Genomic DNA, 25,420 nt, shown 5'->3' on the forward strand with positions numbered 1-25,420 from the left:
GGAGACAGCATGGGCACTCTGATCGGTCTGTGGTTGCACAGCAAACTGGGAACATCCCACAAGACCTGCCATTATGGAGAAGCTCTGATCCAGTCATCTAGCCATCACAATTTGATCTTTGTCAAAGTCGCTCAGATCCTGACGCTTGCCTATTGTTCCTGCTTCAAGAACTGACTGTTCACTTGACAATTGCCATTGTAATGAGATAATCAGTGATACTCACTCCCCTTGTCAGTGGTTTTAAATTTGTGACTGATGTATACTATATATATATATATATATATATATATATATATATATATATATCTCCGCGTGTATGAGAAATGTGTACTATTTCTTAATGCATGCTACCCTTTATCTGTTGTCTTTGGAATGTCTGTGGAAAATTGTAGGCATGTTTACATACCTCCCAACATTTAGAACCACTAAATAATGACTAAATAAGCCCTGCCCCCGTTCCATCAAACTCCGTCCACAAATGTACAGATTAGGGTAAAAGACCACCTATTTTTGGTTAAGCCACACCTCTTTTGCAGCTCACTAATCGGGACAATTGGGAGGTTTGCATTCACCACACAAATCTGTCTTTATACAGTCATATTCTCTTACATACATACAGACCTAGCTCTCACTTCTCAAAATATTAGCTGTCATTATTGATCTCTAGCCAGAGCCCAGAGTGAATTTTTTATCTATGTATTATCTTGTATGCATTTTTCAACTGAAACAAATTGCATTAAAGAAATTGAAGTGTTAAAGAAAGAAAAGAAAGAATAGAAATAAATTGCATTACATTTGATATAGGTAAGTGTGTGTATAGTATTTTTATACATTACTTTTATTATAAATATATTATTCTTCTATTCTTCTTCTATTTTTCTTTTTTTGGATTCAAAACTATAAAATATACTTTCTATATTATCTATATTTTTATCTATATCACATAAAATGTTTTTTTTTTTACTTTTTTACTAAATTAATAAAGTTTATTCCTTCTGGTACTTGTTAATTATACGGATGCCACTGTAACTTGCCAGTGCTACGCTGATACTTCCACTTGAGGTACTGTCATCAAATATTTCACTGCTTGGCTGATGTGATGAAAATTCACTGACTTCAGTCCAGCTGCAGGGCACAGCACTGAGAAGCCACAGTGTTGTCTGTATAATTAACGAGTACTAGACCGTCTTCCTCTAGAGGCTGTCACGTCCCTCCTGCACAAAACATATTTTATAGGCCCTTACCACAGCATTCCCCTGGTAGGCCCTTCATGCCCCAGTCCGATACTACACAGAACAGAAGAAAGAATAGTAAAGTATTATATTTAGCTATTACACTAAGTAGTCAGTGTGCTTTGATCATTGAACTGTTGAAAGACAAATTTTCTTCCCAATGTATACTTTTTTGCAGACAATCGCAGTTTTTTGTTCCGGATTCATCTGTATTAACGGAAATATTTTTATCTTCATTATTTTATTTATTAATTTTTAATTTCCTAAATATTTATATTAAGTTTATTTTTCATTATCACAGGCAGTCTGAGCTGTAGACATTAAAACTGTGAGCTATTAATATTCTATAAGAGCTACTCGTTTTCCCCTAAAACCCACGGACTTCCCAAGCTATATACACTAAAGCAGTGTGCTATAGACATTCAGAGAGCTATTTTATGCAAGAGACCTGATTTTTCCCAGGCATTCTAAGCTATATACTTTTACACCTGCAGACCATAACCTTTGACAGCAAAATATCCAATACAAAAGAGCTATAACACTTATTTTTAAACAAAGAGCTAAGGACATAGTAACTGGGTACTTTGCAAACCGCCAAAGACCAAAAAAGGTGAGACTCCTACACCCCCCCCCCCCCCACACTGGACCTTACTAACACCGACAGCAAATATTCTGAACTGAACCAACTTCGGCTTCTACTCAAAGAAGACACCCAGTAATACCAACCCACCAAACAAATGAGAGCATCATCAAGGTTAGCTGCTACCAACTCGAAAACACATCACAACACCAACTTACACTGCGCCACAGAAAACTACAACTAAATGCCTAAGATCACATGACCAGAGTCCTGGTAACCACCGAGATAAACTCTACAAGGTCAGACGTTCATGTACATCACCTTCCTTTAAAGTAATGAATATTTAAGGTGATAGCTTCATCAAGGCATTCAGGATGTAGTTTCATACGTCAAAACTTCTGTATAATGGACTGCACTGAACTCTGAGGTAATTTATAGAAAGGTTTTGAAATATTTAATTTTATTTGACATCATCATCATCATCACCATTTATTTATATAGCGCCACTAATTCCGCAGCGCTGTACAGAGAACTCATTCACATCAGTCCCTGCCCCATTAGAGCTTACAGTCTAAATTCCCTAACATACACACACACACACACACACACACACACACACACACACACACACACACAGAAAGACAGAGAGAGAGAGAGACTAGGGTCAATTTGATAGCAGCCAATTAACCTACCAGTATGTTTTTGGAGTGTGGGAGGAAACCGGAGCACCCGGAGGAAACCCAGGCAAACACGGGAAGAACATACAAACTCCACACAGATAAGGCCATAGTCAGGAATTGAACTCATGACCCCAGTGCTGTGAGGCAGAAGTGCTAACCACTAAGCCACCGTACTGCCCACACATGATACTCAGTACTTTGTGGATGACTGCCATAATCTAGTTCAAGTCCAGAATCAGAAGCAACAAAAAAACATGAAAAATGCACTGAGGGCATGTAGATTATCATGAACATCTCTCAATAGTGTTCTCTTTATTAGTGACATACTGTAATCATCTCCCTTGGCAACTCATTTTCTCCAGACACTCAGTATGATCCGTCACACTGTGCAAGGAGCCCTTGGTGTGGGTTATGTTCATAATGGGTAGATGCGGATGGGGATCAGGATAAAGGCTGTACTTTACCGTGCTTTACATTGTGCCATGCAAATATTGGAGTAGATGTAATTATGATAAATCTGGTGCCATTTATAACATTTTTAATAAAAGAATTTCACTAACATATTTTTTCTTCTAAAGCAAACTCAAGAGAAACAATTTTATCAGTTGTTACAGATGCACACTAATTAAATTAATAACAAAAAAATCTGTTTGGAACATTGTAAAACACTTTTACGGGAATGGAATCACCTGGCTGCCCCACAATAGTCAGTCATGTGACTCTCACATCCAGGGCTGCCATCAGAAACTGTGGGGCCCAGTACTACTTAATCTGGCGGGGCCCCCCCCTCCCCACGTCCAGTACTAATTAATCTGGCAGGGCCTCCCTTCCCCATACATGTGCACCCCTCCATCTTCGCCATATATATGCCCCCTATCCCTCATCACAGTACATCCCCCCCAAGCACAGTTAATGTCCCCCTCTCCACCCCCACAAGCACAGTTAATGTCCCCCTCCCCCCCCCGCAATCAGAGTAAATGTCCCCCTCTCCCCCCAAGCACATTTAATCATTTAATGTTCCCCTCTCCCCCTGCAAGCACAGTTAAAGTCCCCCTCTTCCACCCCCGCAAGCACAGTTAATGTCCCCCTCCCCCCCCGCAAGCACAGTTAATGCCTCCTCTCCCCCCCTCCCGCAAGCACAGTTAATGTTCCCCTCCCCCCCCCGCAAGCACAGTTAATGTCCCCCCAATCACAGTTAATGTCCCCCTCACAGTTAAAGTCCCCTCTCCCACAGTTAATCTACCCCCCACAGTTAATGTTCCCCTCCCTCCCTCCACAGTTAAGGTCCCCCAGGTTCTCCTTCCCCTCCCTCCACAGTTATGGTCCCACGAGGCTCTCCCTCTCCCCCCTCAAAAAAAAGAATAGCTAATTAACTTACGTCCTCCTCCGCGATGCTGCAGCTCCAGGTCATTGATACACTGGGAGCGCGGCGCGCAATGATGACGTCACCGCGCTGCGCTCCCAGCCTATCAGAATCTGGTAGGCGGAGCTGCAGCATCGTGGAGAATAAGGTATGAAAAAAAAGGGGCAGCACGGTCGGTGACTGCGTGGCCTGGACAGTCCAGGGAGTCCGGACAGACGGAGAGGTCTGTCCGGGCCCCCTAGTCTGTCCGGGCCCCTCAAAAGCAGCACTGGCTGTACCCCCTGATAGCGGCCTTGCTCACATCCACCCTCTTTGAACAAATAATCCATACTGTTGCCATGTCCCCTGGTAAATCATGATAAATATTGTGATGCAGCCATGGTTCTGCCCCTTTCAAATGGCCAAACTGGAAATCAACTAGGGACAGCTGGAAACATGCACTAGAAATGTGCATGGTGGAAAGCCCATTCTAATACCACTTTAGGACCACTCCCTTAATAAATGTAAATATAAACCAATTCTATTTGTACAAAAATATTGCTTGGTTTAGCCTTATTTATATCTTAAATTAATTAATGTGAAGGAATCATCTTTATTACATGTATCACTTGTTTGTGTTTGAATGTTTTATTTATGTGGTTGAAATGTGTTTTCTGATTAGAATACTTTTGAAGGGTGCAAAAATCATTGGGCATGGGACACCTGCTGATTAACCTCCTGAGTAACCATAAAATTCAAGTCCCTTTACACGGATGAAAATACTGTATGCACTCCCAGATCCACAAAATGGGGAACACCCCTTAAATGCACCTTCTCCAAAAAATGACTTAATTGTCTTTCAATACTAAATCACATTTTTGCAACAAAAGAAAAAAAAAGTATATGGATTTAGCACGCACTCAAGTAAAACCAAGCTCAGAATATAGAAATGTCATTAACTTTACCTGCAAATCTATGCAATTATATGTAAAAATGGGTGTTTTTGCTCAAGAATCAGCATTCAAAACAGCATTTGCTCTGCACGTTTGCACTTTTAGAAATTACCTTATTCTTTGTGAATTATTTACTAATTTGTAGCAGCTCATATCAAATTAGACATTTGTTTTCTTTTCAATCTAATATGCACTACAACTAATTCGATGCTGTGGGTTGCACAGACTGTAGATTAGTAAATGACCCCTACATTAGCTTTTCACTTAATTCTGGGGAAACTCCCTATTCCCCTTTATATTTGCAGTCAAAAGAGTTTCCTGCTTAATATAAATTGGAACACTGCATTATACTACTTTTCTATAGGATCTGAGTGGCCAGGGACTCGTTCAGTGTTATTGAAGTCCTTCCAAACTGCAATACCTTATTTTTTAGGGTTTTCACAAATTTTCACAAATTTCCGTACAAAGTTAATGAACAGATTCCTTTTGCTGTTTTATAATGCAAAACACTTACCAATAGCTTGAAGTCTGTTATACCATCGAATGGTATTTTGAAAGTAGTTTGGAAAGGAAGCATTCGCAGCTCCAATTAAATCTAGTAGAATAAGTAAATCCTAAAATAAATAACAAAAAAATCCACTTTAAAACAATATGTTAATTTAATTGATATTAATAGCATTCAATGCAATACCAAAGTTTATACATACAACAATCTAAACTTAATAACACCCATAAAATACCCCTACATGGGTAATATTTGTGTGACTGTTGTTACTGTTTCATAAAAATCACATAAAATTTGTTTGAATTAAAAAACAACAACATTCAAAATACTATATCTATTAAGTACAAATGTAAAAGAATATATGATCAAATCCAGACTTTCCATTATTTTATTGTTGAGATCAAATATATTAAAGCTGCAATCACATGAAAAAAATCAGATGTGTCTTTTTAACATCAGGAGATAATGATTTGGAGGATAGCTAAGAAAAATGCATGCTTAAAAAGGTACTTAACTTGCTATTTGAAGAAAAAAAACAAATACATTTTCTATGTGGGATTGCTGCTTTAATACAGGAAATGCAATGATAAGCAAATTGACCTTTTCTTAGTTTTGTTTTTTTACAAAATTGCTTTACCTTGCCATCTATAATGTGGATATAGTACAATGCCAATATTTTCCTAGTAAGCTGTATAACATGTCATTGAAAATAACTTCAATTAATTACTTTAAAAGAAATTCATGAATAGTTGATGTTACTGGTGAGCTCTTAGACTCTGACAATGTCAATACATACATTGACATTGCGAATTGTCTTGGCATCATCACTTCCACAACGGAATCTATGCTTCTGGTACCCAGTTCCAATTGCAAAAACACAAAATTAGCTTGTTCCTTGCAAAGAAAAGTAATCCTTCCTGTTTGAAAGTGGCACTGTAGAGAGCTTGGTAGAAGAGGAACTAAACAACTCTCCACATTTCTAAACACAGTAACCTCCCATCCCTTCAACCATATTCAAAACAAATCAAGGGTCATCTACGCCGGAAAAAGGTGTGTCTTTGAGGGCATGCACATTCTTTAGCTATATAATGGGTAAATGATGGAAAGCCACAGGCTACTGCATTGCACAAAAGTACAAAAACAATAAATAAATAAGCAAAAGGGGAGTTGAATGGGCAAATTTTGAGAAGAATACTTTGAGAAAGGTCACAGATTCTGTACAGAGCGCAAACGGGCTGCATTTGTATTCCTGCTCAGAAGACATGTACATTCCATGCATGCCTTGGGAGCATAAACGTGCTATGAGCACAAATGCATAGATTTACATAAAGAAGTGCACAAGATTAAAGGTTATAACTGACAAAGAAACATCCAGGGATAATTAAGATTAATATGTACTTTCAATTACTGTGTACCCTATGCCAGGTGCAAGCCTATCACTACAAGAACTACTCCTACCTTAAAGAAAGGTGTAAAGAGTAAAATGCTTTGGAGATGCAGAGGGAAAAATGGATGTACAGTCATGGTCAAAAATGTGAGAATGACACACGTATTGGTTTTTACAAAGTTTGCTGCTTCAGTATTTTTAGACCTTTTGTCAGATGTTGCTATGGTATACAGAAGTAAAATTACAAGCATTTCATAAGTGTCAAAGGCTTTTATTGACAATTACATTAAGTTTATGCAAAGAGTCAGTATTTGCAGTGTTGACCCTTCTTTTTGAAGACCTCAGCAATTCGCCCTGGCATGCTGTCAATCAACTTCTGGGCCACATACTGACTGATGGCCATCCATTCTTGCCTAATCAATGCTTGGAGTTTGTTAGAATTTGTGGGTTTTTGTTTGTCCACCCGCCTCTTGAGGATTGACCACAAGTTCTCAATGGGATTAAGGTCTAGGGAGTTTCCTGGCCATGGACCCAAAATTTCGATGTTTTGCTTCATCATGCTGGAAAAGGCATTGCTCGTCACCAAACTGTTCATGGATGGTTGTGAGAAGTAGCACTTGAAGGATGTTTTGGTACCATTCTTTATTCATGGCTGAGTTTTTAGGCAAAATTGTGAATGAGCCCACTCCCTTGACTAGAAGCAACCCCACACATGATTGGTCTCAGGATGCTTTAATGTTGGCATGACACAGGACTGATGGTAGCGCACACCTTTCCTTCTCTGGACAAGCATTTTTCCAGATGCCCCAAACAATCTGAAAGGTGATTCATCAGAGAAAATGACTTTACCCCAGTCCTCAGCAGTCTGTAGCTATTGCAGAATATTAGTTTATTAGTGATGTTTTTCCTGGAGAGATGTGGCTCCTTTGCTGGCATTCTTGACACCAGGCCATCCTCCAAAGGTCTTCACCGCACTGTGTGTGCAGATGCACTCACACCTGCCTGCTGCCAGCCCTGAGCAAGCTCTGCACTGATGGTGGCCCGATTCCGCAGCTGAATCAACTTTAAGAGAAAGACCTGGCACTTGCTGGACATTCCTGGGCGCCCAGAAGCCTTCTTCACAACTATTGAACATTTCTCTTTGAAGTTCTTGATGATCCGATAAATAGTTGATTTAGGTGCAATCTTACTACCAGCAATATCCTTGCCTGTGAAGCTCTTTTTCTGCAAAGCAATGATGACTGCACATGTTCCCTTGTAGTTAACAATGGTTAACAGAGGAAGAACAATGATTTCAAGCACCACCCTCCTTTTAAAGCTTACAGTCTGCTATTCTAACTCAATCAGCATGACAGAGTGATCTCCTGCCTTGTCCTCTTCAACACTCTCACCTGTGTTAAGGAGAGAATCACTGACTTGATGTCAGCTGGTCCTTTTGTGGCAGGGCTGAAATGCAGTGGAAATGTTGTTTTGGGGATAAAGTTCATTGTCATGGCAAAGAGGGACTTTGAAATTAATTGCAATTCATCTCATCACTCTTCATGGAGTATATGCAAATTGCCATCATAAAAACTGAGGCAGCAGACTTTGTGAAAAATAATATTTGTGTCATTCTCAAAACTTTTGGCCATGACTGTATACAACTCATTGGAGTGAAGTGGCTTAAATAAAACTTAAATAAACAAATCTCCTGGCTTGGCACACTCAAATGCCAGATCTCAATATCATCCAACCTGATAGAATTCAGGCAATATTGCTAAGAAGAATGGATGAAATTGGCAGTACCCAGATGTGCACAGCCAAACAGACTCACAGTTGTATTTGCATCTAATAGTGCTTCTACCAAACAGTAAAAGTTGTGGCGAATACGTAGTGTGAAAAGCATTTCAAACAAATGATGCTGACACAAGTTTGCTGGAACACTTTGCTGTAGTTTTATTCAGGAGTGTCAGGATGGTACAGACAGCAACTCTTGTAGTTCTAGCAGAACAATTCCATGCAACCCTGCTGCTAGCTAGACACACGAAGGATCCATACACCCATATTCCCTATTGGATACTTGCGGAACTGGAAGTGACGCAAGTGTTCAGCATTGAAACGCATCACACTTCCTCACTTCCACAAATGCTGAACACGGACTTCAGCTTGATTTTTATCTATCCACAGGAATGCTGGGTACCTGGCCACCGCTAACAAGTCATCTAACAGCAAGTATTAATTGAAACAATGAAAATTACAAAAATACTGCTGCGAATAGTTGGGACTTTTATTTGGCATTAGTGTAACACTCTTGTGATTACCTACAGGTTTTTTACCTCTTGGTTAACCCCATTATGGAAATTATGTTAACACCGCTATACAGTTAGTGGGATATTGTTGACTGTGGATATCTGGAGATTTACCTATACTAGACCCACTGCCATTGAGATGACTTTTAGATCCTTATGTATATGGACTTCACACATATATGAATGGTATTGTTATCACCATATGTGTGTGCACATGTGATTTGATTGTTTTAGGTGTTTTAATTAATCAATTCATTTTAATTGTATATTTTAGCACTGTGTCTGTTTATTTGTCAATTATTTATTAAAGTATGGTTGTTTATAGAGGTCTTCCATGATTATATCAGGACATACGGTTATAGGTAAATGTACTAACCAATAACTAGAGACTGCAGTATTATTTGTGCAATATATCTGACATCCTCCTCACTAGTCAATGAGCGCTTAACTTGTGTTATATAGCTAGACATCGGGGGGAATTCAATTCCCCTCGAAGCACCGCCGCGTTATAGATATTACCGTTATTACAGTATCAGGGAGCTGCGAGCAAAGAACTGGCCTTAGAACTACCGTAATAACGCGCACTATTACCGTAATAACGGTAACAGATTTAGCATGGCGGTACATCGGGGGGAATTGAATTCCCCCCATACAGTCTCCTCACTAGTCACCGGCTTGCATCAGTAGCCCTATCCACAACAAACCAGCTATTTCATCATCAGCAGCAGCTATTTATATAGTGCCACTAATTCCGCAGTGCTGTACAGAGAACTCGCTCACATCAGTCCCTGGAGCCCCATTGGAGCTTACAGATTAAAATCCCTAATATACACAGAGAGAGACACTAGGGTCAATTTTATAACAGCCAGTTAATCTACAAGTATGTTTTTGGAGTGTGGGAGGAAACCGGAGTACCCACGCAAACACGGAGAGAACATACAAACTCCACACAGATAAGGCCATGGTCGGGAATCAAACTCATGACCTCCGTGCTGTAATGCAGAAGTGGTAACCACTAAGCCACCATGCTATCCTTAGTTTCCTTCCCAGCACTAAGTGGCTAAACATTTCATTAATCACACCCATGTGTTCCACCTGTGAAACTGTGCTCTGTGTGTACAGAGATGTGGAGATTTAGCCCTGTCGGCAGCATGAGTCCGCAGACAGCCACAGAAATTATTAGTCGCTCCCTTAACGGCCTGTGGCAAATCACCATTTTTGCCACAGTAGTCAATATTATGCAATTAATTAGTCTTTTTTATTTGTACATAAAAAAAACTCTTTCAATTTTTTTTTTCATTATTTGACATCAGAGCATTGTGTGTTGATAAGTGGGTTTTATTATTTCATTCTGCAGCAGTTGTTCTGCCATAGAGGAACAAAGTTAATTTTGATCTCTTTATGGGTTTATTATTTTGCAAAGCAGTATCCTGAAGATTATTTGGGTTCATTGTTTTTTACAACTACCAGTGAAATATTTTTATTTAAGTTTTTTTTATAATGGACAACTGCAGGACCTTAGATGTGATTTTTTTTTTTCCGGACACCTATGGGACCTTGGAATATTATGGTTTTTATTATGGACTCAAGCCTTAAAGATTAATAGCTAACAAGACTGGAGCCATTACAGGTGGTAAGTATATTTAGGGATTTATTATTTTTAACAAAATTATGTGGTTTAAATGAGGAGTGTGACTTATTTACAATTTAGTTTTATTTATTTTTTATTAAACTAATGTGGTTTCAAAGAAGTCTGTGTTTTATTCAAATTTTACTTTGTAGTACTACATGTTTCAGCGGGCCCTTGGTGTCAGGGCATGCTTGCACTTGTGGTTCTCCAAGTGACAGCATTCTGTGGTTGCCATGGGTATGCTGGTGCTTTTAGTTCTATAAGCACCAGCATGCCATGACTGTTAATGGCAATCCAGGTTGGCTAGGATCTGTAGCTCTACAAACTAAAATAGTGTTTTGAATATTTTTTATTTCTTTTATTTTTTATACACTTTATTAGCCCACAGCCACAGCCAATGGGTGTGGGTAGAACCCTAGTGCTTTTATCACAAGGCTAGGTACCCATAGAATAGGGGCCCTCACATTTTGTTTGCAGACCTCACTTCCTAGGGAATCCAGCCCGTGCTAAACAGCCTTGGGCTGTTCGGCATCATGGAAAGGGGACCCCTTGCTGTGGGTTCACCTGATGGTGCAACCAGCCCCAGCTGGCTAAGCCTAGGGCTGGTTGGAGTAAAACTGGAGGTATCCCATACTGTTTGTCCCACCGATTTTCCCACAACCAGCAACCAGCCCTAAGCTGGCAGCACTATGGTTTATAGTTAACTCTTTAGTACCCCATACCCACCACCCAAGGGTGTGTGAAGAGCCCTAGTGCTTTCAGCACAGGGCTAAGTATTCCTAGAGGGTGCGGACTCCAATCCCTATGGAATTCAGCATGGTGCTAAACAGCCTGGGGCTGTGTGTCATTATCCCCTGCTATAGTGCCACCAGCCCTGGCTGGCTTGCCTAGTGCTGTCTTTTTATAAAATTCTGTCTTTTTACACTGTATAAAGCCTGCATGTCTGGCAGTTGTAATGCCGCCGGACCTGCCGGCTGAACTTAGACTAGACCCAGAGCTGGTGCAAGAGATACAACAGAAAAACAAGTTACTCTGACGGCGCTCGAGTTTGGCACTCCCCTACTGTAAAATAGCTACGGCAATAGTTCACTTCCCGATATAGTAGGGAGTGGTATGTGTCCCTTGTGCTCGCCAGTGCATGGAACAGGTCTGCATTCACAGTCGTATCGGCCAGTTTTGGGCATGCACAAAGTGATTTTGCGTTTGATTCGCTCAAAATCGGCAGATACGAGCCATGATGAATCAGGCCCTATACCTCTAATTTTACAATTTAGATTTTCTACTCATAATCTGTACATATGTCATAGACTGAGCTACCTGTCAGCGATATGGAGACATTAAAATAATGTCGCTAAAATAATTAGAGATCTAATACAAGTTACATCTAAAGATACTCAAGTTAAGTAGCATGGGTTACCAATGTTTATACGTGTATCAATGTTAAATGGTTAATATTATAAAAGATTTAATAGTGTTAGACCTGTGATTATTGCTTTAAATTATTTTTTATTTGTATTTCTCACACTTTGTGTGAATGAGTGCAGTGTGGAAAGTGGGGCTTCAGTGAATTCAGGCGTGGCAACAATTCTGCTTTTTCTCATTACTGTTCACTGTACTGCTGCCATTATTATCTTCCCTGTTGTCCCACTTAACCAGCCCAGAATCTCACCCTCATTAAATCTGCCTTACCCATTTACTTCCCCCAAAGTAAACACCCATTTGATTGTTCATAACAACAGTGTGTGGTCCATTATTACTTAGAGGATTAACGTGGTTGGGTACAAGGGGCTTTCCGAGTCAACCCCTGGTGGATCCAGTTATAGTCTGCATCACACCTTACTGTGCAAAAGAGTTGGGTGGAGGCACTGAAGCGGAGAGAGACACAATTTCATCACCCGTTTCAGAGTGTTAGGGAAAGGGGTGCCACGGTTATGTTTATGAAGAAATTTAAATTCTACAAAATTTGAAAAACAGCGACCCTTTAATATATCGGACCAATTATATATAATCATTCAGACTGCACACTGCACTGAGAAACACTTTACTATTTCTATATATCCGTGCAATTCAATTTGTCATAACCAGGATGTGCTAACATTGACTCCCTTTTGCAGACTAACATGGAATATGATGGTAATTTAAGAACACAAATAAGAGGCTTATTCTGGAAAATGCATGCCAGAAGGTTTAATCTACATGAAACTATTACTATAGATCAATATAATAATTAAAAAAAAAAAAAGTTTAAATTATTTTATGCATGGGTTGGGTACGAAATTCCGATGGTGGATCTGTCGATGTTTGGCAGCACTAGGATTAATCTGATTGTGTGCGTTTTAGGAGGGAGGGTAGTTTTCAGCTTGGTTAATGTTTTTATTTCTTTGTTATAACTGTTTTGTGCCGGTGGGTCTGGCGGCATTGCTTGTTTAATATTGACATTGTTGACAGTAGTAATGTCAATAGTCACAATCACACTGTCTAAATTTTAAGCATGTCAACAAAATTAATTAGTCGATATTTACCCTGTCACCATTTTATTATCGATAGGATAAACGTCGACAGATCGAACCACTGGAAAGATGACCACCACCATTATGCATGAAAGTCTATATTTGGGGGAAAACTGTACTTAATATTTACTTAAGATCAGCAAAGATCCATACATGTTGCAATTCAGATGGCTAATTGGGTTGGGTACGGTTTCCCGATTCTGATAACTCCGACAAGGTTGACACCTACAAAAAAAATCTGACTGGCTAAAAAAACAAGTAGAATAAAAACAGACTTACTTGAAAACCGAAGCTTCAGATGTCCGATGGCAGCGGCACGCCGACAGGCAGCGATCCCGAAAACCCATCTGCCTGGCACTTCAGTGTGACATCAGCGCGACTTAGATGTAGGTTAATTTAAAGCGGCAATGTGTGGACCCCGCAGGTTAAGTGTTTAAACACGTAACCTGCGGGGTCCTGACATTGCCGCTTTAAATTAAAATAAAGTCGCACTGATGTCACACTGAAGTGCCGGACAGCTGGGTCTTCGGAATCACTGCCTGTCAGCATGCCGCTGCCATCGGACATCTGGAGATTCGGTTTTCAGGTAAGTCTGTTTTTATTCTAATTGTTTTTTTAGCCAGTCGGATTTTTTTTTGTAGGTGTCAACCTTGTCAGAGTTCTCGTAATCGGTGAAACAATTACCACAGGGCAAATTAGGCTGTTTTAGACCACAGTTTGTGGTCACAAAATAGCTGATTTCAACCAGCATCAAATCTGGAGTGTTCAGCAGGTGAAACAAAGTGGTTGTGTGATGATTGTAATCTCATTATGTGTGTGTCTGTGTAATAATTATCTGAACACACTAGTCTTGATCCATGAGATACAGACATTCAGCTGGAACACCAATGATCAGGTACAGCAGTCAATTCTGTCCAACGAATCAGAAGCTGCAATCACAGAGCTTGTGGCGTATGATTGGTCCTCCCACTCAAACCTTTCACAGCCACTATAAATGTTCTGCCGCTTAAGTGGTAATGCAGCTTTAAAGAATTTTGTAGATGGAATACAGCACTGATTGCAGTGCAAACTAGTAAGGATCCTTTATGACTGGTTTAGCAAATTACATATAGACAATAATTCAGCTACAAATCAGCTCGTTTGAAATTGCTGTATCCCCCCCATATTCCTCTCACTTTGATTTGTGTACCCACTTCTCCTATTCTCCTACCATTCCTCTTTATTTTATTTGATAAAAATAAGCAATAATAAAAAAAAATGAAAAAAAATATTAAAAAAACCTGATTTAAGAGAATGCATTAATTTTGTTTGTAAGATAATGTACCCAATTACAGTATATCTAGCAAATATATGCATTATTGTTTAAAGTGTAGTGTGCAACTACTGTATGCCAATTATTGCTGACAGAGGTCCACAGACTTAATGCACACTTTTACTAATCTCTATGGCAACACTGTGGTTTGAAAATGTAGGTCATGCTAGACTAAGAAACATTCAATTAAAATGCACACACTTTACCGAATGTGTTATTTTACAGTTTCTTCATGTTCGCTATTCACACTTCAGACTAAAGCTCAACGCTTCAATGACTAGAAAATTGATGGCAGGCATGAAACAAATATTAAAATGAATCAAACATTAGACAACAGTTTAATTTGATTTTAGAATGTATTGCTATGAATATTGTAAAATATGTTTTTTTTTCAATAAGAATACTTAAAGGGGTTTTCCACGTAAAATGTTCTTAAATGCCCTCTGTTCTAAATAATAGCACTTTGGTGGGTGTCCTGCTGGGACACCCAGTGACCTGAAAAGGTCTTGTCAGGGACACACAGGAATTAGTGAATCCGTCGCAGTGAGTCTGATTTGGATCTACCTGCAACGGGTGGCATAAATTTTCACCAGTGCAAGGAGGTATGGTCTTCGCTGCTAGTGCCAATCAGGTCATAGCCCCCAGTGTGGTTACTAGAGGTGACCGACAGTTAAGTACCGAAGCACAAAGGAACAGAATAAGGACTGCTAGAGCACTCAAATAAGGAAAATGCTGCAGACAGGAGTAGCAGTGTGGACAAAGTTGACATTGGAGTTGGAACTCCAGGTGAGTATACAGGTAACAATAGAGTTGGAACACATGTGAGTATTCCAGTATCACTGGAGCTGGAACACAGGTAAGTAAACAGGTATCTGCCGCCAAAAATGGTCCGAGAAGCAAGGCTGACTTAGACTAAAAGATCTGGCACCTTACAGATGAACTGAGAAGATTAATATACCTGCCACTGGTCTAGGGAGTCAGAGGCAGAACTCGGTCATGTGACAGTCCTTAAAATCATGGACATGCGTGTGCCTGCAGACAAAAGTGGGGCCACCATCGGAATCCAGAGCCGAGGAACAGGCCCCAAGCAGTGCGCCTGGTAAGTACTGCAGAAGATCCTGCATGTGACATGTCAAATGTAACCTAATAGTAATTACTGCACACACAGGCCAATATATCCAGACCCTCTATTCAAATGGTGGCCTGAGGATGATGCAATGCAGTCGACCAGGCTGCCTTCTGCAGCCTGAGGCATATTACATATATTAACCAGCTGTTGGTATTTAGCGAAAGTGAAATGTGAATGAAGGATGTGCTATGTAGAGTTTTGAAGAGATCAAAATGTCCTGATTTGTATGGTATTCCATAGTGACATTGTCCGCACTGGCGATCCTGTCAAAATGGACAGCCAGTCAGTCAAGATATTGAACACTGTACAAAGCTTCATAATTTTTCTAGAATATAAGCTATCATGGGCAGGGTCCTCAATATCTATTGTCTCATGTCAGTCTACTATCCGTCTCCCTTGTATGTCCTGTCATGTCCTTGGCTACATCCTGTGGGAGTTCACAGTTTTACGCACACTTATTTGTGCTACTTATGCGTAACTGCCTCATTTATTTGTGTCTATGCATACCGTATTATTTATGTCCTATCTGTATTTGTACAATTGTCCTGCGCTATGGAATCTGCAGTGCCTTGTAAGTAAATAAATAAAAATATTCATCAATAGACTGGACTCTTGAGCACATCCATTGACCCTAAGGGGAGAGATTAACTCCCCACTCCATCAGAACAGTAACTGTTGTCATTATTTGCCATGTGGTTAGAGGCCATGGATAGATGCTTTGAAGCCTGATTAGATCCATTCACCATCAAAGAGAAATTGACAGAATGGAACCGATTCTACGGATGAAACCACTAGCCCCAGCTAATGTTTCCAGCAATCTGCCAAACAATCCTGGTGGACAAAATCAGGTCCTCTGTCATCAATATATTATGATTTGATTATTGTGTGGAAATGGATTAGTTATGAGGCCTCTTGTTCTGTGGAACATCTATTCTGACAGCTATTTGGACTTTACAAGTTGTCATTTAAAAAGTGGTTAAGGAACATACCATTTAACCAGTTTCAAAAACTGGGGAGGAATTGCATCTATGATGGCCTATTTAACAATCAAGTCTTTCATTGATTGAGAGTTATTAAATTAAAAAATATGCAGAAAATGTCTACAAGAATCCCTGGATTACTCATAATGAACATTTTAGACCCAGTAAAAAAAGGAAGAAATAAATACATCTGAAAAGTTTCCTTATATAATTATAATATCAACAACACAGAAAAAAGATAGAAAAACTCACCACCATCAAAAGTAGAAACAAAAATGTTTTGAAACTCAGTTCCACAGTGCAATTAGATATGTGGACAAATTTAAACAGATATCTAAATAAATTTGGGCACTAAGAAGTTTCACCAATGTTGGTACTATAATGAAGGATTACATATAGACAAACAAAAATTGTTTCCAAATAACAAATCTACAAATAAAAATGATACCAAAATTCAGGGCTTCTGCGAACTACAGTATTACACAGCTGTTGTTTGTATGGGACAATGTTCCTAAAGTGAACTGCACACTCTGAAGTATTGTCTGAATATCATTCAAGAAAGTTAGTTACTGACAGTAAAATATATTGGATTGATTGATACTATCCAGACATCGGTAGCATTGCTCTTAATGACTAAAGTCTGGTTATAGAAAAGGGTTCATTTTGTATTTATATTAAAATTTATTATTAATTGCCAGTACACTCGTCTAGTGGAATCATTATATCTGCCATGTCTATTGTTATATTACTTATATTAGTTATATTATTTATTCACAGCAACAATTGTCATTCGTTTAGTTTTTATTAAAATCAGAACTGTACAGCAGAATGGAGGCATGAAGAAGCTCTTGGAAAAAAACGATTCACTTATATTTTAAATTAATTTTAGTTTATACCTCTCAGTGTCACAATTCTGCACCCCAAAACAATTTTGCCCCTTCCCCCCAGGCTAGTCAACCTGTTGGATAATCACACCCTGAGTTTTATACAAAATCAAGAATAAAAGAAATACGACATAGGACAGGTACAAATCAGGTAGAGAAAGTAGGTGGGACATATTTATAATTAGAGAAGGCCCAGTCCGTGAGAGCTTACAGTCTAGAGCGGCGGTTCCCAAACTGTGCGCCGCGGCTCCCAGGGGTGCCGCGGCGCTGTCACTGGGGTGCCGCGGGCCAAGCATTGAAAAAAAGAAAAAGCACAGAAACTTACCAATCCGCCGGGCCCCAGAAGAGAGGAGGCTGCTGGGTCCCGGCGCCCGGCGGATTGGTAAGTTTATGTGCTTTTTCTTTTTTTTCTATGGCTGGCGCGCGGCAGAGGAGAGAGGGAGCAAGACAGCGGGGAAGAGAGGGTGACAGCTGGGGCAGAGAGCGTGACAGCGGGGAAGAGAGGGTGACAACGGGGAAGAGAGGGTGACAGCTGGGGCAGAGAGCGTGACAGCGGGGAAGAGAGGGTGACAGCGGGGAAGAGAGGGTGACAGCTGGGGCAGAGAGCATGACAGCGGGGAAGAGAGGGTGACAGCTGGGGCAGAGAGCGTGACAGCGGGGAAGAGAGAGTGACAGCTGGGGCAGAGAGTGTGACAGCGGGGAAGAGAGGGTGACAGCTGGGGCAGAGAGGGTGACAGCTGGGGCAGAGAGCGTGACAGCGGGGAAGAGAGGGTGACAGCTGGGGCAGAGAGGGTGACAGCGGGGAAGAGAGGGTGACAGCTGGGGCAGAGAGGGTGACAGTGGGGAAGAGAGGGTGACAGCTGGGGCAGAGAGGGTGACAGCTGGGGCAGAGAGGGTGACAGCTGGGGAAGAGAGGGTGACAGCTGGGGCAGAGAGGGTGACAGCTGGGGCACAACGGGGCAGAGGAGTGTAACAGGGGCAGAGAGGGTGACAGCTGGGGCACAACGGGGCAGAGGAGTGTAACAGGGGCAGAGAGGGTGACAGCTGGGGCACAACGGGGCAGAGGAGTGTAACCAGGGGCAGAGGAGTGTGACAGATGGCAGAGTAGGGGGACAGCGTGAGAGAGGGCAGAGGAGGGGGGACATCGTGAGAGAGGGCAGAGGAGGGGGGACATCGTGAGAGAGGGCAGAGGAGGGGGACAGCGTGACAGAGGGCAAAGGGGGCAGTGTGAGAGAGGGCAGTGTGTCTGGATGCAGAGGGGGCAGTGTGTCTGGATGCAGAGGAGGCAGTGTGTCTGGATGCAGAGGGGACAGAGTGCCTGAGGGCAGACTGTCTGGATGCAGAGGGGGCATTTTTGCATACAACTAAATAAGTATTTCTGTCCTGACCTAAATACTTATTACAATTTTTTGACCCAACTACTTCTAAAACAGGACTGCTCAATAATTATTTTGGAGGGGTGCCTTGAAAAAATTTGGAGACTCTAAGGGTGCCGCGAACTGCAAAAGTTTGGGAACCACTGGTCTAGAGGGAGACTAGTGTGCAGTCCTGGTAATGGTAGCTTGCACAAACATTTGACAGCCTGTAATGTAGGCTTGAACAGCAAGGGCCTACTCAAACTAATTAAGATTGTGCTTACAGGAAATATAAGCACTTCCCCTATGGTCCAAAAACCTTTAACTGGAAGGAAGGAATACGGCAGAAAATGGCTTGTTCAGTTTAACTGTGACTAGGTTACAAGCAATCACACTGCCAGTAGGACTCCCTCATTTTAGCAATTATCTAATCCCTAACCAAAGAAGCCATAAAGGATGTAATAGTGTCTATACAGCAAATGCATAGAGGTAAAAAAATGGATGGGAGGTGGCTATATGATTGAAGCAATAATTTGCTATGCAGCAAAAGCATTAGAAGTTGTGGTAGTGGCTATAAAATAGTGCACACTGTTTATATAGTGGATGTGATTGAGACTAAATTATGGATTCATAGGGGAAGATTCAATTAAGTACAAAGTTTTGTGACAAGACTCAGCAGGATGGAACTTCCATTATTAAACTATGTGGGAGTACTAAAATATTGCTTATTTTTGCTTACACCTCAGACTTATGTACCATAATACTGGATATGTGTGCAGGAGCAAATCACACAAGGCAACAACAGGACCATGTGCTTAACTGAATCTGCCCTGAGGCTATACATTGGACAATAGATGTGCTAGTGGCAGTACAGTGCATGAAGGCTATATAGCTGATGTACCAGTGTCTAATAACCCACTCCAATTTATCAGTCAAAAGCTCCAATGTCTACCATATTTTCCAAATGTGTCACACATTAAAATCAGTGCCACAGAATAACTTAAAGGTCCACCATATTACTTCACTATGCCTCACAATCACCCCTGTGTGCACCATATTAGCGAAAAGTGCCTCCACAACTGTTCCAGTGTCCACCATATTATGCTAAAGGGTCCCCAAAATATTCACTGTGCCAAAAATATTACATCATTGTACTCAATAGCCATTATTTCTGTAATCACTCTTTCTCCTGTCACCTAAACCTGCTGTCTTGGAGTCACCCATGACCTCACTAAATCCTGCCACTTCCTCCTCCGTAACATCACAAACATCCGTCCTTTTCTCAGGAAGCAACTAAAATCCTGGTCCATTCACTCATCATTTCTCGTCTCGACTATTGCAACCTCCTTCTCACTGGCCTTCCTGACTCTCACATTTCTGACCTTCAATCCATACAGAATGCTGTGGCTAGTTTCATCTTCCTCTCCCACCGCACCTCTTTTGCCTCTCCACCGAGTAAATCCCTTATTTGGCTCCCAATGCGTGTCAGAATTCAGTTCAAGCTCCTTACCCTCATATACAAAGCCTTTACCACTTGGATCTCTAACCTATCTTCAGGTACATACCTACCCGGCCACTCCACTCTGGCCTCAATTCACCTCTCATTACATTCTCTCGTGCTCACCTCCAAGACTTCTGTCATGCTGCCCTAATCATTGGAACTCTTTACCCTGTCTCACTACGTTCTACCCAAACTTCAGTTCTTCAAATGCTCACTCAATTCTAACCTTTTTAAGCTCCCTTATATTACTACCTCCTAACCATTCTATCCAACACCTCCGCTTCCTAGCCTGCCATCTCCATCTTCTCCCAGTTGGTCCTACTGTCTCTCACCACCCTTCCCTCTAGAATGTAAGCAGGGTCCTCTCTACCTATTGTCTGTCTACTGTCTCACTGCCTCGTTCATCCTGTCTGTTGCTGCACACGGTGTAAGCACCCATAGCAATACTCACACTCATCTGTGCTACTTATATGTATTACCCCATCTATTTGTTACTTGCTTCTGTACCCAGCGCTACGGAATCTGTGACGCCTTATAAATAAATAAATAAATAAATAATAATGTTACCCAATATGCCCATTAACAGCCACATGTACACCATACTGACCCAATGCACACAACAATAGCCAGATTGTTCAACCCACTAAATCAAGATGTTCCCAATAGTCCTACTGTCCACCATACTTTCCAAATCTGTCTCACAATAGACTATAATAGTCACAATATTATCTTAGTGTTTCCCAGAATTTCCACAGTGACCACCATACTACCCTAGGGTGCCACACAATAGCCTCAGTATCTAACATTTTACCACTCTGAGAAATACACCAGCCACAATAACCATATCATTACCCTAGTATGTCCAACAACAACCCCTGTGTCCAGCTTAGTACACAGTAGCACTATGAACAGAATGATAAATGCAAACTATCATTTAACTGAAAAGCAAAAATTAAATGTAACCCCTGGGGATGCAGCAGTTGGACTTGAGCACCCAGGGGCTAATAATCACAATTGCATCAGTAAAAAAAGAGATGGCTATAGCTATTTACCAGTCCAGGAAGAAAAACTACATTTCCCACAAGGCTATTGTGGAGATGGGGCTGAGCCTAAGAAGACTGAGAAGCCAGGGGGCGGAGAGAGAAAGAGAGAGAGAGGAGCATCCTGCGAGAGACTGAGCTGTGTGACCAGTCCAGATAGGTGACCCTAGGCAGAAGGGCACTGGATGGGTGATCTGAGCAGAGAGAGCAGACAGTCTGCAGAGATATTAGAGCTCAGTGCAGTCCTGAACAGAACCTGCTGGAAGTCACAGTTTGAAGCTGTAGGAGGAGGTTTGCATGCACCTCTGAAGAAGGACATTTTACAAGTCAGCCATTTTGGAGATAATCAAGTTCAGACCTGTGACACACACTGGTGCAGATAAGTAACTGGTTATTTTTACCTATCTGTTATTATTCAAGTGGGGTTTGGACTATATCTGGCCACAAGGGCTGAAGAGTTAGGGATAGATGGGTGGGCAGGTAAAATTGCAATAAGTGTTTGTCTAATCAGCATTTGTGGAACTACAAGTCCCAGAATACAATAAGAAATGATTTTACAGTTGTTGCTACAGGAGGGTTTGCATACTGTGACTGCTGTACCTCACTGCAAGTGATTTAAAGACATCTAAAAGCTGCAATCTGGACACATGATGCTTCCATGCCATGCTGCATCCATACAGAAGGGCCCCAACTTGCAGTGCACTGCTCTATTTGTGTGGCATGTTTGAATACTGCTGATGTGTGTGTTTGGCAGTACATTGTAGAGCTATAAGGAAAATATATATACATTCACCCCGCAAGATATTCCCAGTATCAGGAGCAAGTAAGGTATCTGATATATTTTTGTATAAGGCTATGGCAGTTAATGTTCATATTGTATGCTGTTAATGTTATTGATTTATTGCGAGTTATTGTGTTAACTTAGTGTTCATAGTAAGAAGTGGTGCTCCACTTTCATCCACACTGTCTTATTACTAGGGGTGTGCACCGGCCACTTTTGGTGTTTCGGGTTTTGGGTTCTGATTAGCTTGAGGTTTTGGGTTCTGATTTGTTTTGCCAAAACACCCCACGAAAGGTTTTGGTTCTGATTTTGGGTTCTGATTTTTTTTTTAAAAAAGCATAAAAAGTGCTAAAATCCATATTTAGGGTTTTTTTTCACTCCTACACTATTATAAATCTCAATAACATTCATTTCCACTAATTTCCAGTCTATTCTGAACACCTCACAATATTGTTTTTAGTCCAAAAGGTTGCACTGAGGTAGCTGGATGACTAAGCTAAGCAACACAAGTGGGCGGCACAAACACGTGCCCCATCGTAGGTGGCTGTGTAGGCTTGAATAGCCTTTTGCTGCTCCTCCATCCTCTGCAGCATATAGAGGGTGGAGTTCAAGCGCGTCACTACCTCTTGTTTTAGTTGATGGCAGGGCAGGTTCATGCTTTTTTGATGTAGCAGGAACAGTGAACGTAGTTTAATATCTGATACTAATATTTCTGCACTGCAGGAACAGTGAAAATAGTTTAATATCTGATACTAATATTTCTGCACTGCAGGAACAGTGAACGTAGTTTAATATCTGATACTAATATTTCTGGACTGCCTAGCAAAGTGGAATCTCGACGGGATTTGGTACCGGGGACACAATACCTCCATCAACTGTCTAAATTCCACTGCACAGATGGCGGACACCGGACGCACGTCTAACACCAACATAGCTGTGCCGGTGACATGGCCTGCAGGACTATCTCTGATGGAGATGGTGGAGGAAATTGACGAGGAGGGTGTTTGTGGTGTGGATACAACAGGACCAAGGGATTTAGGTGTCCCATCTAGGAGTGGCACTGCAGTGGCAGACAGGATGGCAGTTTGAAAAACTAGGCCCCAAAGAGCACATAATGCCAAAAAAAGAGTTGCAAGATGGAATTGTCCTTGGGCCCTCCCACCCACCCTGATGTTGTTGAAATAGGACATGTGCACTTTAACAAACCAATCATTTCAGCGACAGGGCCTACCAAACTACTGTGGCTGAAATGATTGGTTTGTTTGGGCCCCCACACAAAAAAAGCAATTCATCTCTCCCTGTACAAACTAAACAGGCTCTACTGAGGCAAGATGTCGTCCTCATCCTCAGATTCCTCGCCCCCTTCAGTGTGTACTTCCTCATCCTCACACATTATCAATTCGTCCCCGCTGGACTCCACAATCACATGTCCCTCTGTAGTCTCTGGAGGCCAGTGCTAGTCTTGATTTAAGAATTGATAATTCATTTTTATGAACATCATTTTTTCAACGTTCTGCGGAAGGAACCTCCTTCGCCGCTCACTGACCAGGTTCAACGCTGCACTAAAAACTCTTTCCGAGTACACACTGGAGGGGGGACAACTCAGGTAAAATAGAGCCAGTTTGTACAGGGGCTTCCAAACTGGCTTTTTTTCCTGCCAGTAAGAATATGGACTGTCTGACATGTCTACTTGGATGGTGTCAGCAAAGTAATCCTCCACCATTTTTTCAATTGTGACAGCATCCAATGCAGCGACAGTAGACATGTCTGCAATGGTTGGCAGGTCCTTCAATCCGGACCAGATGTTGTCTGCATCCCAGCCAGCGGGTCGTTTCGGAAATCTCAGCTGTTTCCTCGCAGCCACAGGTGTGGAAGAAAATGAAGGAGGAGCTGTTGGCATGTCACGGTCCTCTTCAGAGGACAATCTCCTGACCAGCAGGTCTTTGCACCGCTGTAGACTTGTGTCCGCCGGAAACAGAGACACAACATACGCTTTAAACCGAGATCGAGCACGGAGGCCAGAATGTATTCCTCTGACTTTAAAAGAGTGACCACCCTCGGATCCTGGCAAAGCGTACGAAGGGCTTCATCCACATGAGCTACATGCTTGGTGGAATCGCAATGGTTTACCAGCTCCTCCCTCACTTTCTCCAGCTGCTTCTGCAACAGCCTGATCAGGGGAATCACCTGACTCAAGCTGGCAGTGTCGGAACTGACTTCTCGTGTGGCAAGTTCAAACGGCTGGAGAACCTTGCACAACACGGAAATCAGTCTCCACTGCGCTTGACTCAGGCGCATCCCCACTCCTTTGCCTATGTTGTAGGTGGCTGTGTAGGCTTGAATGGCCTTTTGCTGTTCCTCCATTATCTGCAGCATATAGAGGGTGGAGTTCCAGCGCGTCACAACCTCTTGTTTGAGGTGATGGCAGGGCAGGTTCAGACTTCTTTGTTGTTGCTCGAGTCTGCGGTAGGCAGTGGCAGAATGCCGAAAGTGTCCAGCAATTTTGCGCGCCACCGCAAGCATATCCTGCACACCCCTGTCACTCTTCAGGTAATGCTGCACCACTAAATTTATTGTGTGGGCAAAACATGGGAAGTGCTGTAAATTGCCCATATGTAATGCCTGCACAATGTTACTGGCGTTGTCTGACACCACAAATCCCCAGGAGAGTGTAAGTGGGAAAAGCCACTGAGGGCTAGATTTACTATCAGGCGTGATGCATGGCGGCTTCAAACCGCCATGCATCGCGGCGGTTTTCCGGCGTGTTTGCATTGCAAACAGCCGGATTTACTAATGGGCGCTTGTCAGCTTCAATTCGAAGCCGCCGGCGATGTCACGGCGGGATGTAATGCTCAAAGCCGCCGGCGGCTTTGAATAGAACATGGCGCTTTTGCTTTAAATGACGGCGCTTTTGTGTAAAGGCGGTTTTTTTGAAAATTACACCTGTCTCCTGGCCTGTTACTATTGGCTATTTTAAAAATCAGGAGATTTGACATCACAAGCCCTATATAAACCACTGGCCTGACACTTTTTCTTTGATAGGGGTTTGAGGAGTTTTTTGAGAGGAGTTTGGAGGATAGTGGTTTGCTGAGAGTTGGTGAGAGTTGGAGTTTGGTGGATTGGTGGAGCGATATCTGTTTGAAGTGTGAGTAGTCCTGTGGTTTTTGCCTGTTTTGTACATTTATTTTCTCATTTATTTTCTGTCTTGTATTTTTTGTATTTGTCCTTTGTCTGTGTTACTTGTGTGTGACTGTGTGGAGAGTGTGTCTGTAGGTAGTGTAGTTTGTTCTTTGTGTTTGTAAGTCCTTCAGTGTTTTGTGTTTTTCTGTCT

At 41.7% G+C, this 25,420-nt stretch overlaps 1 protein-coding gene across 3 annotated transcripts in view; it reads right to left on the minus strand.

Annotated features, from left to right (window-relative positions):
• Positions 1-25,420, minus strand: part of QPCT (glutaminyl-peptide cyclotransferase) — a 153,214-nt gene that overhangs the window by 23,284 nt on the left and 104,510 nt on the right. For all 3 annotated transcript variants that reach the window (XM_075203332.1, XM_075203333.1, XM_075203330.1), the window contains one exon: positions 5,302-5,401. In XM_075203332.1, coding sequence (XP_075059433.1) covers positions 5,302-5,401 — 100 coding nt within the window. The remainder of the gene's footprint in view (positions 1-5,301; positions 5,402-25,420) is intronic.

Source organism: Mixophyes fleayi, chromosome 3 (assembly GCF_038048845.1).
Source record: "Mixophyes fleayi isolate aMixFle1 chromosome 3, aMixFle1.hap1, whole genome shotgun sequence".
NCBI classification, from domain to species: Eukaryota; Metazoa; Chordata; class Amphibia; order Anura; family Limnodynastidae; genus Mixophyes; species Mixophyes fleayi.